Source organism: Opisthorchis viverrini (genome assembly GCF_000715545.1).
Source record: "Opisthorchis viverrini unplaced genomic scaffold opera_v5_51, whole genome shotgun sequence".
NCBI classification, from domain to species: Eukaryota; Metazoa; Platyhelminthes; class Trematoda; order Opisthorchiida; family Opisthorchiidae; genus Opisthorchis; species Opisthorchis viverrini.
In genome coordinates, this window is record NW_008751707.1 from 1,000,394 (window position 1) to 1,019,763 (window position 19,370).

The 19,370-nt window shown below is 42.0% G+C and overlaps 1 protein-coding gene across 1 annotated transcript in view; it reads right to left on the reverse strand.

Moving 5' to 3' along the window:
* Nucleotides 1–16,194, reverse strand: part of T265_03524 (hypothetical protein) — a gene marked incomplete at both ends in the record, with an annotated part of 88,252 nt that extends 72,058 nt beyond the window's left edge. The window contains 3 exons of the mRNA XM_009168036.1: nt 1,847–2,027; nt 15,703–15,745; nt 16,022–16,194. Coding sequence (XP_009166300.1) covers nt 1,847–2,027; nt 15,703–15,745; nt 16,022–16,194 — 397 coding nt within the window. The remainder of the gene's footprint in view (nt 1–1,846; nt 2,028–15,702; nt 15,746–16,021) is intronic.
* Nucleotides 16,195–19,370: the final 3,176 nt, after the last annotated feature.

The window sequence follows — 19,370 nt, forward strand, 5'->3', positions numbered from 1 at the left end:
AAATCGCACGAATAATGAAGAATTGGTACTTGAGAGTTTCAAGCTTAGGTGCTTAAAGTAAAGTGCGTAAGCTGAATCAATCGATGAACGTATGCGTTCTCATCAACCCCGTCAATGTCCGGTGAAACATTCCCCATTGTCTAGATTGTGACTGGTTCGGACAGCTATATGCTCAATTGATCCTGTGTGCTTCAATAGTGTAAGGCAGCGGTAACCACTGATTATTCAGTGACCTTACACCTATTGTCGTTTTCTTCGTTTCCCATTCCACTCGTTTAGTTGATGAAAAAATACCCAATGTTGGTTTCATCGTTTGGCTGGTATCTGTAGGCTCATGTCTCTGTGACTGGCCGCGAATGGATGGGACTGTATCGTAAAAGTGGACTAAACTAGCATAGTTTGCCAGCAACAGTAGTAGTAAGGTGCTACCGGTAGGCAACTAACCCATACAAAAAATGGTGGTGCGGAGCTATCGGTACCGAGATGGTAGAACCCAGGCTTGGAACATCGAATTCCCCAAGTTGTCCACCGGCGTGGATCCAGATGACTAGGGTTTCTTTCGGTAGACGTAGCTATCTCCAAATAGACTTCCTGAGTGCAGATTACTTTTTACTTGAAAGTAAAGATCCCAAATAAATCAAGGTGCCTGACGGACCCATACAAATGGTGAAATCCTCGGTAAAACAAAAGGGTTCAACTGAAACCGTAGTTGTCCGGTATTCACGTTCACCAATGCTTTGGTCCCTCTGAAGTAGATCGTCACACCAACTTTTCCCAACTCGACCCCAGCAGCTTCAAGCCTCTCTTCACATAAAACCCGGTCACCCTGGAAAGCAATACCATCCACTATGGTGTCACGGAACCGGCAAACCGGTCTCGACAACCCAGTAACCTTATCCATCGACATGATGAAAAATATAAGGGAAATTGGATCTCCCTGTCCAGCATCTCCGTGAACTTCCAAAAGGGAAAACTATGCAAAGCATTCTTACGGGGCTGTATAATTCACCAAACCACGTGTTGAGGGTACTTTAAAAACCTTGGTGGCCCTGACAATTTTGTCACGTGAAAACGAACCAAAAGTTTTCTAGATACCACCAGATGCCAAACTGATATTATAAGCAGTCATTGAAGATTGGCGACGGCGGGAAAAGACCGAAAGATCAATGCTGGCGAGCGAACTGTTAGAGTTGGATTTCAATGGTGACAAGGTGTAATCCACTGTTTGTTTGAGCTTCAGAGTCAGGCGAATGTAGAGTTGGTTGACTGATGATTTAGTCAGGATAAGTATATGATGATTCGTCCGAATGTACCATAATTCCATACATCATAATTCCAGGCACACGCAAGTACGGACGAAAGCACCTCTAAAATCCTGGACGGATTAAAACCTTCAGACATTCCGACTAGAATCCCCAACATACCGAGCTACCTTGGCTGCTGAAGAGCTAATGAGTTCCTCCTTAGCGTACGCATCCTTAACTGAGGAGATTTGGGGAACTACATACAGGGCGCCTCATGATAGACGTAAAATTTGATTGGGTAAGGAAGGATGACGAAATCTTTCATTATTAGTAGCCACATAACGGTTTGTGTCTAAAGAGCTAATGAGTTCCTCCTTAGCGTACGCATCCTTAACTGAGGAGACTTGGGGAACTACATACAGGGCGCCTCATGATAGACGTAAAATTTGATTGGGTAAGGAAGGATGACGAAATCTTTCATTATTAGTAGCCACATAAAGGGCGGTTTGTGTGCGAGTGTTGGCATTTTTTCCATCTACGATGGATGTCAGTACAACCATTGAAATTGTGGAACTTTGTTATTCCCTTGGTGAAAGCGCCACCGCTGCACTTCGTGGTCACAAAGCCAAACATGGTCTCATCAAAGATCCTTTCACCGTGTCGACCATTACACGCTTGATTGCGAAATTTGAGTTCACTGGATCTGTATTGGATTTTCCTGGCAAAGGGAGAAAGTTTCTGAGTGATGAAAGAGCGCCCATTGTACAGAATGCCGTCGAGCAACTTCAGTCCCAGAGCACCATGGCATCTTTGTCAATAACTCAGGTGTCTCAGTTGACCAGCATTCCCCGCGCCAGCGTGCATTGTATTATGAGACGCCACGCTCATCTCTACCCGTATCAGTTCACTTTATTAGAAAACATCACGGAAGAAGACAAGCAGCAAATTGTCACGTTCGCTAACTGGCTGCTGGACAATGAAGAAATCGTTTCCAACATTTTATGGAGCGATGAAGCAAATCTTTCTGTGTATGGCGTAATCAACAAGCACAATTGGGTGATATGGTCCCGTGAAGCTCCTCACGAGTACCTCACCCCTAATCTCCATTCCTCTCATCTCTGTGTGTGGATGGGATTCTCCTCAAAGTGTCTCCTGCGTCCATTTTTCTTTGATGCTACAGTTTCTGGCGACAGTTACCTCCGTATGCTGCAGACACATGTTATCCCGCAACTCAAGCAGCACAAGAAGTCATCGACCGTCTTTCAACAAGATGGTGCTTCATCCCACTACTCAAACCAAGTGAGAACTTACTCCAAGAGCAATTTTCTGATGAGAGGCATTGCTCGTGGATTTCCGAACTTTTGCCCCGCAAGGTCACCCGATCTCACACTTCTGGATTATTGGTTTTGGGGGATGATCAAGGCTCGCGTATATCACAAAAATAAACCGAAGAATTCGGTGGAGTAAAGAGCAAGAACTGAAGAGGAGTGTGTACGAGTGATGCTTGAAGAAGTTAAACGTGCTGTTTCTCACATCTCATACCGCCTCCAACAAGTTATGGAAGAAAGGGGCAGTTTTTTCAACATCTGTAATGCCATTTTGTTCACAGTAAACCTCCATAATGCCTGTATGTCCACATGAAAAATGATAAATGTTTGAATTGGTGTTAAAGTTTTAACATGGGTACTATGTGTGCGTCTATTATGAGACACCCTGTATATATGATCCCCTATTTTTTAACGCGGTTTGCTGGCCTACAATGCTGCGTAGACCTAATAGCTGAATAAGCGTGCATCCGCTGTTACTATGATCTGACAGCGGCTCCCCCTCAATGTTGTCCATTGCGTTCTGCGCGAATTTAAAAGGCGCTAAATTTACGTCAAGATGGGGTAAGTCTCTCAAAATTATGGTAACCCTAGATATCATGATCCTTCTGGTTGATTCTGTCCGAAGCTTGTAACCAAACTGTCCCTTCTTGGAATATTCCATTGACTTTTTTGTTAAAAGTGAGTACGCTCAAGGCCGATTTATGTGTTTTCCGGAAAAAAGCTGCTAGTCGTAGTACAAGACCGTTTCAGTGGACAATGAACGAGCCGAAGTATGAGGGACAAATGTTGGCATTTCTCACCAACCAGTTGAACACTGGAAATTCTTCTTTAATCCTTGACCCCCAGTCACTCAATTTAAGTGAATTACATTAGGATTGTGTAGTCATGATGATCACAGTTATAGTTTAATGCCACAGATTCTTTGAAATATCAGAGTAGACAAGTTCCTGTTATTGGTCGGAAGTTAACCAGAAGAAGCCGAATAGAATTTACATTGCGTGAATGTACGCTGAGCAGTTAAGCAGTCCCATATTTGTGAGGCCGACATAAATTATTTTGTATGCTCAGATTATTATTTCAGTGTGCCTGATAAGTGTCCACAGGAGCACAAAACTAGCTTAACCACATACAGATTGGAAATTTGTTGGTACAAACCGCAACACAGGTAGTTAGAACCTTTTGATAAATTCAAGTTTTAGATGTGACATTCGGCTGCAGAAAAAAGTTCCACCTTTTTTGTTAAGACTCAAAGATGCATAAGGGATCTAACCTGAGTTGATATATCACACAGTTACCCTGGATCTGCAACCAAACCTTCAGTATCTCCAGTTACTGTTTAGCTAAACTACAGTGGAGGAAAAGTAGTTGCTCGAATAATATCCTGAGTCGTCAGATATGTCGTCTACTTCTTACAATAAAATTCCATTTGTTCAACAGGTTTTCCTGCTATATGCTAATAAATCAAATCCTTCAGCCACTCGGTTTGTTATATCCTCATTATCTTCAGGTAACGTCCACAGTATAAAAGCGGTTGGTAATACCAAATTAAGTCATAGCTGCTAAGCTGCCTGTAAAGTTAATATGATGGAGTTAGCTGAGCATATCACATCACTGTCTACCTCAGAAGTGCAAAGAGCACGAAAAAGCACAGTTGACTCCAATCTTCGATAGAAAATGACTGAGCTTCAGAAGTCCGAAGCACAGCTACTACTTCAGTCTTTGGTTTATAGTTAGAATTCGTTGAGGAAAACATGGATATAAAGTGCAACTATATTGCCAAAAGCGGGACAATACAATGTGGTATACCTCAGGAGAGCACTTTGGTTCTGCTTTCAGCAAACTACAGGATGAAAGCTCGAAGACAACCGGTACTAGAGGATGTTGAAGAATCCGTTGTGTTCTGTAGGTCTGTTTTGATTTATTCCATTGCTAGGAAAACCATTATCCCGAGTTCTATGATGTCAAGAGTTGTCATGAAAACAGAAAAAGAGCTGTTACCAAGATTACAAGGTTGAAATGAGTGCATATTATTGGATAATACAGCGTAAAAAAGGTAGACATCTCAAAAGCCACTTTGAGCATTTACAAATTTAGTTGAATGAATTTGTTTCTTACCATAAAAACCACCTGATAGACAACCAAAAGTGGTCTTATTTGACGGTGACAAAAATATGTGCATTTTGCATACAGATTTCACCTAAACGATATCCAATACTAGGTCAAAACTAAGATCCCGTAATTTTGGGGTTGACGTTTCCTCATTTGTCTCCAAGTATAGATTGAAATTCGGTCGGGAGCAATTTTGGCTTTGCACAATGATTTGAAAGGAATCTAGATTTCTACTAAACAAATGAGTGGTCTTTTTATTTTATCCTGGAATGTAGTCACGCAATCAGCTTTCGATGAGTAATTTGAGATGACGATGCAACAAGATGTTTCCAACCTCAGCCAGAACTACTAAATCTAGAATTACTAAAGCTGGCTGAGACCCAAACTACCCACGTTTACAGAGCTGCCTGCGTTACAATCAAAAATTCAAACTTATCACTCAGAGATAATTGCAATTACATTTGGGACCTAAACACGTAAACTCGCGCCTTGTCATAGCTAGATGTTCATGACCTACCTCATGTTTCACAGAAACTGGTCCCTGAGGGGAAAGTTATACCGGAACTGAAAAAAACCTTTCAGTATTTCATCTGTAAAGCCGGTAAGACGGGACAACCGTTCTCCTACTAATGATACAAAACTGTATATTCAGCCCGCTGGATTTCGACGAAATCCCCCAGAGGTTCGGCAGAGTTTATTACTTTGCAACGAGTATCAAGTAGTCTTCTATTTAATTTGTAGCTCCAAATTATATTATTGTTGACGGTTTTACTTCCGAAACGAAATGTACGCAGAAGAGGACTAGCAGCGAACGGTGCAGATGTGAGATCGAACTAGTGTTGCGCGATCCTGCCGATCCGGGCACCCTGGATCAGATCAGTTAACTGTTGACCTGACTATCTCCAAAGTCTATCAAACTATTCAACGGCGGCAGCAAAGCATCGGGATTTACCACTGCTTATGTGTTGTCGGGGATAACGATGATAATGAAGGCAACTTAAAGGATGAAAACTTAAGAGCACCGAAACTTTGCAAGTAGGTGAAGTGTTTCATCGCCGTTCTGTATTTTGGTATTATTGGTCAAATAGCGCATTATAGACCTGTAAAACCCCGGAATCAAAGGTCACCTTCTGGATCCCTGTCCTTCAAGCTATTTTGGTCGTCCCGGTGTAACTTTGACATCCATATAGCTTTTTCATTGAAGGTCCACTTCGGTTAATCAGCCACCACTTCACACCAGACAGTCTACTTGAGAAAAGTTTTATTCACCCCGAAAATTGGTCAGCTTGTCTAATTGGTTGTTACCTGGACTCTCCGTTCGTGTGAGAATATCTGGGACTAAAATCGCTGTTCTCACCAACCGATGAGCCGGAAAAATTTAATACGACAGAAAGCACAAGGACCTAGGTACTATGAGACTATGCACTAATGTCCAATTCAGCTACATCGGGTTTTAATCTTGTGCCTCTTTCTGAAGTCCTAAACAGCATTCATGTTACCAACAGTCTATTTCGGAGCACGTGCCTGGATAAATAAAGGGAAAACATGTCCGTAGAGAACCATGTTAATCTGCTTCTCGTTTTTGTGTCTGTGATTCTCAGGTCAGATTTCTGACCGTATCACTTTTCCCGGGGTTTATTGGAGTGTGTGTCTATTGAAAATAGTCGAGGATGTACTTGTGGCCCGTTAGTTTCATTCCGTTACTTTGGTTATATGGTATTTTCAGCTTCCTAAAAGTTAAACTAGGCAATGGTGATCAAGCAGTTTCATCGCGCGTAGTAATCTAGGACAATTTCCAGCTTCGCCGGCTGTGCCATAACCTTAGGGTATCGTTTGGACTGATCTCTTCTGTTCGAATAAGTAAAACATGCATCATCACTCAATTAGAACCCACTGAAGAAGGAAGTCATAAACCCCGAACGGTGAACATCACCAAAGGTTAATGTCAAAAGACAGGTGGCAGAATGATCTGCTACAATTCGTTTTAAAAAGGACATATATACGCATACTGCTGTTTGTGTACTGAAGAGAGCCTAAGAGTCTGTTCAAGGCTCATTTTGCAAAGATCATTAGGAAGAAGCCTGGCTTTCAAGGAGTGTGTTCATGGAACATGTTACTCAAATTCTAACTGGACTGGAAGCAAGAATTTAACGCCTGTGAGGAGATCAAATGTAGATCTTGGTGTCCAAAACGTCAATAGAAATATACAAATGAAACACCTGGGAGTCCTTAAACGATCAATTTCGGAACACCGGATTACCGTTCTGACCGTCTTCACAAGGCGACTGTCACAAGTTGGAAGCACTATGGTGCTTTCGGACAAGCGAGATTTTTCGTGACCGGTTAACTAAATCTGACGTAGAAAGTGAGTATATTACCTGAATGTTTCTTCAGTCAAGGGAAGTGGTCATATCAAATAAAGGGGCAAAGTACGATGCCTTGGTAAGTTTATTTCACATACGTCCGAAGAAAGCCCCGACTATGCCGAAAAAGATGGTAAATGAGACGAGAGTTCCACACAGGAAATAATAAAAATCCAGCTACCCGAAGTTTCCCTCCCTCTGCCATAACTTGTTTACTATTGTGTCTTCACGCGCTTATCTGCAGTTTCTTTTCTGTGAGAACGCAATTTGTCGACACAATGTGCATGCACCTTACAGGATGGGAACGGTGTTATCTAAGTTGTAGACAGCTTTGGAGAAAACAGGTATGAAACTGCTAGACAGCGACTGTCCTAACAAGTTGACGTAATTCACTGGAATCATTTTCAGTTAGTGGCTGCGAAGTCAACCACACACACAACTGCACAACTGCATCCTAGCAGCGACACCTTTATTAACATCAGCGCTTTACTGCCTGGTTCAATATACTGATGCACCTAGTTGCATAAGTTGCCTATCGGAGCGATGATATCAGAGTGATTATTACAGACAAACAGCCATAATATATGTCCCCACTCAGTGTGCAGTCCAAGTAATTATAGAGGAGACGTATTTCAGTATAGGTTTTTACGCACACCAAAATGGATCAAATGAGGCCAGTTTAAGGTCAACAGTGTACTCCGTTTATTCGTCTGCCTAGTAACGCCTTCTTGTACCTGAACGCTCGTCACGACTTTAGGTCACCTTACAACTAAGTAACGCTGGTGAATAAATTCACGGTCTAAAAAGGGTATCAGAAACAGGCAGCCGATGCCGTGCCGAACTATTCTGCACTGAACATTCATTCACTACACTCCAGTTGACAATCATTTTGTAAAAATTCGCTGTACTTATTTTCCGTCAAAAGACGTTCAGAGTCAACCTGAAATTCTGCCCCATTCATATGTACAATCCATTCTAAAGCCACTATGGGATTTATGTCACCTAAGAGTAACGTTCTAGGTGGAAAGTGAGTATTGACCATCTCAAACCCCAATGTACTCCTGGGATAGGTTATGCAAAATAGATTAATGCCACTTCTCACCTGTGTACTCTCTTAAAATGTAAATGTCCGTCGGAATTGGGGTCCTGTGAGGTCAATCTGTTACCCATAAATCAGATGATGTGCAACATTTCAATAGGACATTTGCCATGCGGACCCATCTGAGAATTTTCTGTTATACCTGTACAGGCTTCATCAACCTCGTAGTACTTCAGTCCTCACGTCGCTTCCAGGTTGTATGACAGCTATGTGGCAGCTCCAAAGAGATGTCACTACAAGATCTGTTTATTTTCACCTAGGAACAAACGCTTTACTTTGAAAAGATAGCGCGCATTAGAACCTGAAAACGAACGCACCTTCACATTGGTCCCTCTTCTAACAGAGCTAGACACCATCTGCATTGAAAACAGTTATCAGCCGGTCCGATAAATCACTTGGCCCTATCCGGAGGGTTCTCCCTCAAACCTAAGAATATAAACTGGGATGTTCAAGTTGACCGTTTTTCGAGTCTTGTTTTCGGTTGAGGCCAGTGCGGTGACCAATGTACATAGTAACATTTGTGCTAAACTAACCTGAAGTTTCACAAGACACTGAGCACCAACCCCGGTGGCACCAGAAAGCTGAATACTATTGGACACATTTCTGATTTGTGTGTGACCTGAGGCTTACCTATGTTGCGCTTTACACAGAGAGTGAAAATCAGCTAGAGGCGCTAGATGCATTGTAATTTGTAGTTAACATGAGATTATAACCTGGCTAGGTACTTGACCCCGAAAAAAGATTACTTTGGTTTATATTCACACGCTAAACAGATATCACACACAGAGTGGTTTCTGAGCCCGTGGATGCACAGTCCTTCAGACATACTATATGGGAGCTTGCTCCACAGCATTTTCGGCATAGTTTGGGTCATTACATTCCTTGTTTAATCCTGATATCCCAGCTGAGCCAAACAAATTATTCGGCAAATGAGAAACATCACGGAAAAGCGTATTATTACGTAAAAGAACAGGTCGTTTGCACAACACATGAAAACCTGCCGTAGTCTGTCATTTTTACCTCACCTCCACTAGTGAACTGACCAAGTTCAAATGGAGAGGCGGTTTGGCTAATTGGTATTTCTGTGCATGGTTAGAAGTTAGAAGCAGTCATTATTTGAAGCATGTGGGAATTCAGCCCCTGGCGAATCAAAAGGCACGAAATGGGCCTTTTGGCAGTTAAATGCCAATAAATGAACGCAACATTGATTTTGGATTACAATGATTTTCCTTTTATGTTTAAGGACATGACCAAGCTCATCAAATGCCAGCAATAAGACAGATTATTTGGCTGCACCTCTTTCGCCTGTGGACTCTTTAGATTCAGTATGAATTTCGGCCCAAAGCAGTGTATGAATGAATGGAAAACATGGGCTAATTCCTTGGTCCATGAGAGAAGGATAGGTAAATTATCACACAGCGATGCAGATATAAATGCAGAGTGCTGCTCTCGGGTGACCTCTTTGACTGAAGCTATCAGCGGAAAGCACGTCCGCATTCATATGAATTCGGCGGCTTTTGAAAATAGTAACGATGTACGTGGATAAGCTGTGGGGGGAAGTTATTCTGACAGACTGAGCTATGAGTAGTCTGCCTGAGTTTTGCTATGGATTAAAGAATAATCGTTCACCCATGATAATTTTCTCATATTGAATTGACAAAAACATATTCCAATTTCGGACGTACTGAGCCTTCAAGAGCCATCAAGTCACATAAAATACCAGTATAATTTATCTGAATTAGCAATCCCTTAGGAACGACTAGACTAAGAAAAGTTTGCAGGTGTTTGAAAGGCAGTTGGCGAAATTATGTTGTTTTTGCCGCATTAGATTCAGTGCTCTCGTTATGAATGCTCATTCGTTATGAGAAAATGAACTTGGTGCACCTGCCACATCCGAGCCTCCGGAACTTCCCCAAAAGGAAAACTGAATAGCTCAAAATCTCATTGTACCTCATTTTTCTTGGTGTGAAATGAATTTAACGATTTTCGTAAAATATCATCTTGACTCTTTTCAACGGGAATACATGCACAACTTCAGTGTCACCTACAGCTGCACACAAACTAAAAAAACAAATAATCAACGGATCCCATGACAACATGTATTTGTCTAGAGATGAAGCTGTCTTTGAGTTTGATAAAAACTTCGAAATCCATGTTTTTTTATTCAGGAGTGCCACGAGCGACCTACCAAAGAGTTTTCAAAATTATGAGGAGTAACGTGCTAGGGAAAATATTGCGATACCTTGGATGTTGTTGCATTTGGAATGTGTGGTTGAAGAACATCGTGAACGAGAGCTTCAGCTGAGATTGAATCCTTCTCTAACCAACCTAATTTGCTAGACAACAGTACTTCAGTTGCTATACGAATTCTCAATACTCACATGACACAAGCAGAACTTTAAACTTGTTTCCTCCCCTTAATTAGCGCCTTGAAGGGAACAACAGAAGGACTTCGAGGGAAATGCGTTTTTAGTGAAGTAAGGTATCTCAAAATATACTAAGGTTATGGCTATTCACATGACATTCTGTGGAAGGTCTATTGAATGGTTAGTTTTGCGAAATTAACCAGTCTTTCACAGTCTAGAAATCGCATGCGAACTTTTACTAGTATCATAATCGTTGATATTAAGATGCCACTTCACAGGATACTGCGGAACTTTATTCAGATATAGAAACCAGTATTTGCGGGAGAACAATAAAGACGATCCTACTTTCAGCAATTTACTCTGCCCAGTCTACTAAGACAAGCGTCTTGCCAATCTGAAAAAGTTTCCAGTTTACAAATTCGGCTGCGGGATATGATGCGCGGCTGATTACTTGAGTGTTATATATGACACCGACTAAATTCATACGAGTGTCAGATATCGATCAGGCAAAAGGCGGAAAACCATGGGCTTCCGGCCCCACCTGCCAGGAGGACAAATAACTTTAGCGGTGCAATCGCTAGTTTGTGTTTGCCGGGCATTCCGGTCGCAGACAATCAGTTACCTATACAAGTTGAAATTCTGATTGACAAAACTTTGACAACCTCAAAAATATTTGTAAATTTTCTGTATACTCACAAATGTGGTCCTAAATACAGTAGAACAAAGTGAAATATTTAATCGAAAAACTACTAGAATATAGGAGAGCTATTCCGAAATAGGGTTTTACGAGGTTGTTTCCAGAGAAGAGAATTGCAGCAATCTACTCAAGTCCGATTTGCACTTACAATTTTACGGTGTTTTGGAACGAATAATTCATACTTTTTGGGGTTATGTATGGTCTTATGACGCATCGTAATCAAAGCAAGTGGTCCATACCCATATGAATCAGGAATGAATGAACCACATTCTTGTCCTTGCAACGTTTACAGTAGTTGTGGTTTATACCTGAATAATGTGCGTTAAACAAGGAACACGTTTCTGATGATTCACAGAACCAAGGATGGGTTTTACAACATAGTTGAAAAGTGGTAAGTCATCACTCACAGCCGCCATAAAGCCACCAGTATGTCCTAAGATGCACAGAATAACTTAAGAGTCCCAACCTCAGCTGACATCTCAGCAATACAAATAAACCAAGAATGTTCAGGCGTTGAAACTTAGCTATAAGCCCAGTATTCAGCACTCATCTTATGTAAGTAACAGTGCTGATGGCTGGGCAAATGCATCTGGACTTAGTCGAGATAAGATAGTGAAAACTCAGTCGGGTCGATACAGTGAATAGACTAACGAGTAGACAACTAATAAGTAAAAGACCGTACATAACCTATTCACTTATTTCCCAAAACTTATAAGGCTCCTTCGTTCTTCCTTCTTGGTTTCAAACGTTGAGACCTTTTGGCTCAAACCTCTGCTTTTAACTGGTCACTTGTAAATAAGTCATGAAAGAAAGATAACATTTTTCTAACACATTTCCCTTTCATACGGTCAACCCTGTCGCCTTGGATGCACTACGTACAAAAAACTATCGGATTTATTTCAAAAATTTGGGAAAATACAAATTAGGCGTTTTTCACGCTTCGGAACAAGAGTCAATACAGAAGGACGAGGTTAGTTCGAGAACCGGTATCAGAAAGTTTCTAGCCTCAATTAGCGAAAATAATTTGAATTATCTTCAACCATGTGTTAGTGGCTACAGACGGTAGGTCGGCAGTCATAGCCGGTTGTTTTTCTATGTACTTTGGCTTCAGTGGAACTTTAAGCATACAGTTTCAACCAGCGGAAATCATTTTTTACAATTAAAATCTGCCTGAGATTTATCTTCGAAATTCGTAAACTTATCTGCGGAATGCCTTAGCCAGAACTAATGCATAACTGTTGTCTCAGGTTTTAAATGAAAATATATTCGAGACATCTGAGTAGTTCCGTTGGTTTAACGCTGATGATAAAGTTGATGAGGATTATTCGAGATTCTACTGCCTGATTTGCTATTTGTTTGAGATCGTCGACTGGAGGGCGTTTTAATGTTCATGATTTGTAACACGAATGACAAAAAAGGGCGGATAGTTAGGAAGGCTCATTCGTGCTACGTAAAGGAAGAGCATCAGATGGGAACTGTTTGTATCCAGCGAGGGTTAAGGGAGACCACTAAATGGGACTTTTCGAACAAAAATAAAAGTGAGGCATACATTCTGTCGCAATGAATCATACCAGAAAAATCTTCCCAGTCAAAACGGAATCATTTTGCAGTTCAGCCTCCCATAAATAGTCCCATAAACGTCCCCAAGAACTACTCTTTTTCGGCGTGTTCCCCACTTTAAAAGCCTATACGTTGGCAACTCCTATTAACATAAGCCGCTGCATTGGTCTTGTTTGTGGATTTAATTCACTATACCTCACTGCTGTCAGATCACTTTGAAGTTAAATTAAACATAAGCTACACCAAATTCGACGTTTCCGAAAACAAGGATATCTATTATCTAACATGAATGGACCAACAGGCAGGCAATAAGCCATCGCTTGGCTGAGTGCAAAACAAAACGCTAGTCAACAAGCGCTATCCGCCCAAGATCAGCATTATTCAAGTTTTCCAAATAAAGTTGAGTTGTACAGAAACTTCACTGCTATAAGTTCAATTAAGATGCAAGAGCAGACGAGATCGTCGAAGGTACTGCGCAAAGGATATGACCAAATTGATGTTAAATTATTACAAGTTTTATAAAAAAAAATGCTTCACAGAAGTGGAATGATCACTCACGTTATCCTCAACGCATACTAGTGATAAGCTTTTCGGTTCAGTTTCAGCTGAATAACTAAATAAGAAATTGGCTTAACTCTATTAAACTCTTTTTCTGTGGTCTATGTTAGTTGCCCAACACTGATAAGATAAGCTACCGAATCGATGTTTGAAGAAACGTTCTAAAAGTATCAAAAGGGTTACTATGACACCACCTGTCCACAAAACTGTGTATAAGAATAATTCGAGGTTCCTATTTAGTAACGCTCCGCTACATTTCAGAAAATGCCTAAACATATCAAGAAAACCTAATCATTAAGCTGTCGTCAATACCACTCCCCAGTGACAATGTAAACACTCGGATATGTTTAACAGCGAAACATGCTTCTACGGGTTGCTACTGCGAGTGAAGTTTTCATAGACATCGTCGCAGATCTCAGGTAAAAATTAAAAGCATTTCTATTTCCCTGCAAAAGCTTGCAGTATTAAATCGTTTTCAGCCTGGTGTTACGCAAATGCATGCAGGTAAACAGGTAGCTTCTGATCTAAGACGTCATCAGTATTTGTACTGATGGTCTAGTCTCGAATGGTGAAGAGACGCTAGCAAGTTAATTGCCAGCCTCGGTGAACATGTCAACAGCTTAAAAAGACTTATGCCATCTGATGGCTGTCATTCCGGGCGCTGAGCAACGGCGCCATGTGAAAGTTCCAAAGCTAATTTTGCACTAAACCGTTTATGATCATTCTAATTATACGTTCGTTCTTTAGTCTTTAATAACCTATGGTATTTCTTATTATCAGATTATCAGAAAGCTTTCAGCCGTCTTTGGCCTAAGCTGTAAAGTGTGAACTATTAGCGGAAGGAATTCGTAAGATCGATTCCTCAGTTTGCAAAATGTTTGACATATACATTCTCTCCTAGGGTGAGATTTACTATTCGAAGCTTCCCAGACGTTTCACAAGTTTTTCACGATTTGTGACTATACGGTGCACCACTGGAAGAAAATAACTGGATTCTCAATAAAAGCAAAAGTGTCCCCGGAAGTACCATTGCCTTACACGGTCACATTTCATGGTTTGTCAGCTCTGGTTGGCTAGAAATACGCAACTAAAACACATTAGTCCTCATAACCTATAACACATAATGTAGAATTAGTGTTTATCCCAGGCCAAGGCTGAATTCTGGGCTGCTGGTGACAAATTATGTGAATGGACCTACACTGACAAAAATATGTTAACCGTTTTAAATGAACACAATCGTTTTAGATCCGAGTTAACCTTATTATTGTTCGCGAAGATCCCAACGCCATCTGAACTCCTCGACTTCAAAACCATATTTATTAAACACACTCCATGTTACTATTTCTTTTGTAAAATTATTACTCGTGTGTTGCGTGCATAATATTGACTGAAGTTTCATCTTCGTTTACTCCCTGCCTCCAGCCAAAATTTAGACGCACTTACAGGCCCCAATGGATCGAGCGCACTAAGCGGGGCAACTATGTACTGTTCAAGAATATCAGCTCCCGGAAAATATGATTCTTTCCTTCATACCTGGCTAAAACTTATTATTATATGGGTGCAACTCGCAACCAAATTAAACATCACCTCCACTCGAACATTTAATAAATAATTTTCGAAACCGACAGGTTTGTCAAGAGTGCTATGTTCCCGAATGCTAGCAGCTAGACAAGGACCAACTTCTGAGCAAAGAGATCAACCACGAACCTTTGTATGCTTGTTGTAAGGTCATTTAGTTATTCCAGTTAAGAGTCGTACAAGGTCCCGCCGTGTCACGCAGATAATAGGACATGGATAAAGTTTGGAAAAGCTGCAAACATATGAGCCGTTACGTGTCTACCGACTCTGCAGACGAGTGTTCCGTTGCTACGACAGTTCAGGAGAAACAAAGTCACAGAGAAACTTCAGACCGTTACCGCGTTAAAACCTTACTCAGCCCACTTCAATGGCTTTATGAAAGAAGCCTCAAAATTCGCTAGATCCTGGGGGCTGAGGAAGGACTAATTTTGCAGGTGACGAACAGAGCCGTGGTCGGGATAGCACGTGTAGCCTGCCAGGCCATCAAAGGTTGACTCACATGCGCATCAAACCGGTGCCTGTTCAAACCATTAAACATTAAAGCAATCAAATTGCCCAGCTCAGAGAACAAGCAAACGACCACCATCTTCGCCACCTGAACTATTGACGTTTTCCCCATTGAGAACCATTAAATTGTTCATAGTTTCCCACTACAGGTCGCTTAGTGTGCAAAAATCGTATCCACATGCACTATTCCATACTCTAGCTGGTGCACATTTAGAGTAACACATCTATCGATGCTTGTCATAAGGTGGCACCATACAAACAACCGTATGCACTCTCCAAGTTGTAACACTTACTTTCAGATTTTCATCCGTTTGAATTTTTAGGAATATTGGCGGACTGCAAAAGAGCAGTGGTTGGTAATATCCACCAGGATGTTATTTACTGAAAATATGAGCGTAGTGGTTTTCCCGTGGTCAGTCGACACCCAGAAAGTGTAAAGGCACATATTAGCGTGTTTCAACTGTAATCCTCACCATATTCTCTCTGTAAAAATAATCACAAGGTGACAACCTAATCACGTTCTCAATTCGCACATGACTGCATTTGAAAAGGTGCTTTCACCAAACTAGGCCACTAGGTCTAATTTACCAAAAATGAACTATTCAAACATACTGTGTCTTTTCTATGAATGAAAATATTGGTAGCTCAGGTAGGTTAGATGATCGTTGGCTTGTTCGCTGAGCTGGGCAGTTCGATTGCGGACGTTTCGTCACCATTCGAGGTGACATCATCGGTGCGTTATTGGGGAGCGTAGTGGTACGCAGCGGTGGAATTTGGTGCCCCATTTGGGCATCCCGGGTCTCAGCGACCTGGGGAAATTATCCCACAGGACTTTCCAGGCAGAGGCATGGTTGTTTCAGTGAACAATGAAATTGGGTGAGCCGCAAAAATATGAACGTAGGTTAGGACTGTTTTTGGTTCGAGCTCATCCGCAAGAAAATGCAACATTTTGGCGTAGAAAGTTTTCCTCCGCTTGTTAAGGTTTTGCAGCTAAGAGCATTATGTGGATAATGGGCAACTCCATATCTCATGGACCATCGGGTGGAATGAAGCGTAACCTAGGTTCCTCTACTTTCTGCAGACTATCAGCCTCCAGATAGGCTTGTAATCGTCGGGCTTATGTGCCGTTAGGCGAAAATAAGTCGGTTGTGCAGTACTGTTAGACTCAACTTCGTAGCAGTGGAATTGCTCATGCCCATTCTCGCACTGAAAGGCTCGTCAGCCGAAGATGGAATTCCGGCAGCAGCGAGCTAATTGCAGGTAGAAATATTATATAGCTATCGAAATAATTAGGGAGTGGGAGTGGAAATTAGTCTTCATGATGAATCATGTTTGGCCGCTACTTGGCTGTTGCAGGATGCTTGTGACTTTTGGGTAGGATACACGCCTTACAATGCAGAAAACATACCGCACCCTTTGATGCGATAAGATAGAGGTGGAAAAAGCTGAAGAACGAAGGACGTGGGCAAAAGACTGGTCGAAGCTATCATCCAGGAGATTGACTGTGCAGATGTGGCTAACAGATCCAGTGGATCGGTTGTGTACTCAAGATTAGTGAGCAGAAGGCCCGCAGCTTCTGGTCGAAGAGCGCTTGATACTGCTTGCGCTTCGGTCGACACCAGGAGTTTCGGATTCGTGATTTGCCTCTTCGCTACGGTGCTTTTTATCCGTGCTTCCATCCGCCGATTAGGCACTACCGGACTTGGAGGTGTTCATGAACTAATAGCCAAACTTTTTCGGAAGGGCTTGTCTGAGCACTCTTTCTCTGATGGTTCTTCTGTCACAGGAGTTGGATGGTTCGCACGCGAGTAAAACACTGACTGTTTGTGATTTGCACTTTTATAGAACGGCTTCTAATGTTATATATGGAGTGAAGAAAAACATTCTGTTCGTTGTAAAAACCTTATACAGTCTGTGAGGGTTTCAACGGGGTTAGTGGGAGTGCAGTCCAATTGTGAACCACGTCTAAAAGTTATGTCACCTGACAATGGAGTTCAAAGCAAGCGATTATGTGTGACTCATTTTAGGTAGGTAAAAGTGTCAAGGACTAGGTTAAAAGCGAGAATAATGGCTCTGTAGCATGTGGTGCGCCTAAAGCAGAAGTGCCATAGAGAAAGCGCAGCAACGGCTGGAAGTGTAATTCGGGAGGTCAATTGGAAGGGAAAAAAGGAGTCGTCAGCCGCAGAATAACATATCCTTGAGGATCCAGTTATACTGAGTGTTGAGGTGCCAAATACGAAATTTGAAAACGCGTGGTTTCGATAATTTCGAGTATCAAAGGGAGAATTGTTCCAATATTCCACAGAACTATTCACACAATGGTAAGCAGATTTAAGTCTCAATTGTCTTCGTTCGTAGCGCCAGCGCACCAGTCTGTCACTGATCGGCACGGTGCAGGGTCAGCGTCCACACATCAAGCAATGGTGGGTAGAATGTTGGCTCAATAGTGCAACTCGTGATCCTCATTGGCGCTGTAATCGCAGGGAACTCGTGGGAAAACAGGTCATGGCAGGCTTAGCACACGAGACGAACGCGTGCTATTAAGAAGGTCAGCTGCGCATATTTATACGCGGACAAACATACCAGTACCCAATTTTGAACGGTGTGGCCTTTGTGGCAAGGTGAGCTTCGGGTAGAGATAACCAGAACAAGTGAAGTCAAAAGTACATTAACGAAGTAAGCAAATGACTGGGGAAAATTAGCCGCGTCCTAAAGGCACACCCAAAATTTCACCGAAACCGTGGTTCGGAAGAAGAAAACTTTAACATAAATTTTTAACATTCGATGCTAATTAATCGGACGCTTAAGATCTCCCAAAGCAGCCGCAGTTCAAGAAGTTGTTTAAACTAACTCGGAGTCCACTTTGCGCGCAGAATTTGTATTTTAATGGCAGTCCGTTGCCTGGAGCATTGCCGCTATAAAAACGGTGGATGATTTTGTGGAAAAGCTGGTTCTTTGCGTGCTTTATTGCGCACTGTACTTGGATATAATCTCAAAACACAATCTCAAACACAATAATCGCCCTCATTACGTCCGCTCAGAGTAAAATTAGAGCGGGGATTCGCGACCTGGATATGAAAAATTCTTCTGTGGTTGCGGCAAGTGTCCCAGCGAAGCCCAGAAATTCGTCACGTCTGGTCATTTTTTTACTATGATGGTAAGCACACGTTATATCTGGCTTAAGGCAGGCATTGATAATCACCGATATTCCGAGCCACCAAAAGTGCCGATGGTTTAACTGTTCGGTTTGTAAGCTTATCAATCTTACGGCACAATGAGATGTCCACTGCTTTTAAGTTCTTGCACAAACTGAACGGACCGAAAGGGTCTTATAGTTAACACGCTCGTCTAGGAAATATTTGGCATAAAGAGAAATACGGTCAAGCTATCAGACTGGGTATGGTAGTCACGGTACCGTCATCACGACGCCCTACTTCGGTTCGTGGACAGCCGTTTAAGGTTGTCATTGTGGTTAAGATATTCCTGGGTCCGTCGAGGGTTGATAGTGGTTCATTGCTGCCATTCAAACGGGGTAAAAAGAGAGCTGTGTCTACTCTGGAGACTCAAAATAGGAAAAAGTGTCCAGAAGGTCTGCTAGAAAGCACATTCATGTGAGTGAGAATGCCTCCCGGAAAAAGTTACCACAATTTCCGACTACTTCAATGGGACGACGTCGCCTGATTTCGAAAACGATAAGCGGTACTTACGTGTAGATAATAGGAATGCGGTCGATGCGAGCTCATTAGGAAATATGTGAGAATGAGGGACGTGCATTGCCTACACTGTGCGCACCTAAGGTAGCTCAGAGCTGGCAGAGACATGAGATCAGAGATACCTGGCGTTGTTGCCTGTTTGTTCTATGGGTTGACCTCAAAACCGAGCTGTTACAGCCTAAAGAAAAACGCGTAGCTTTGCAAAACTAATTGCGTCTGAGCAGCTGACCTTCAAACTACTCAGGGTC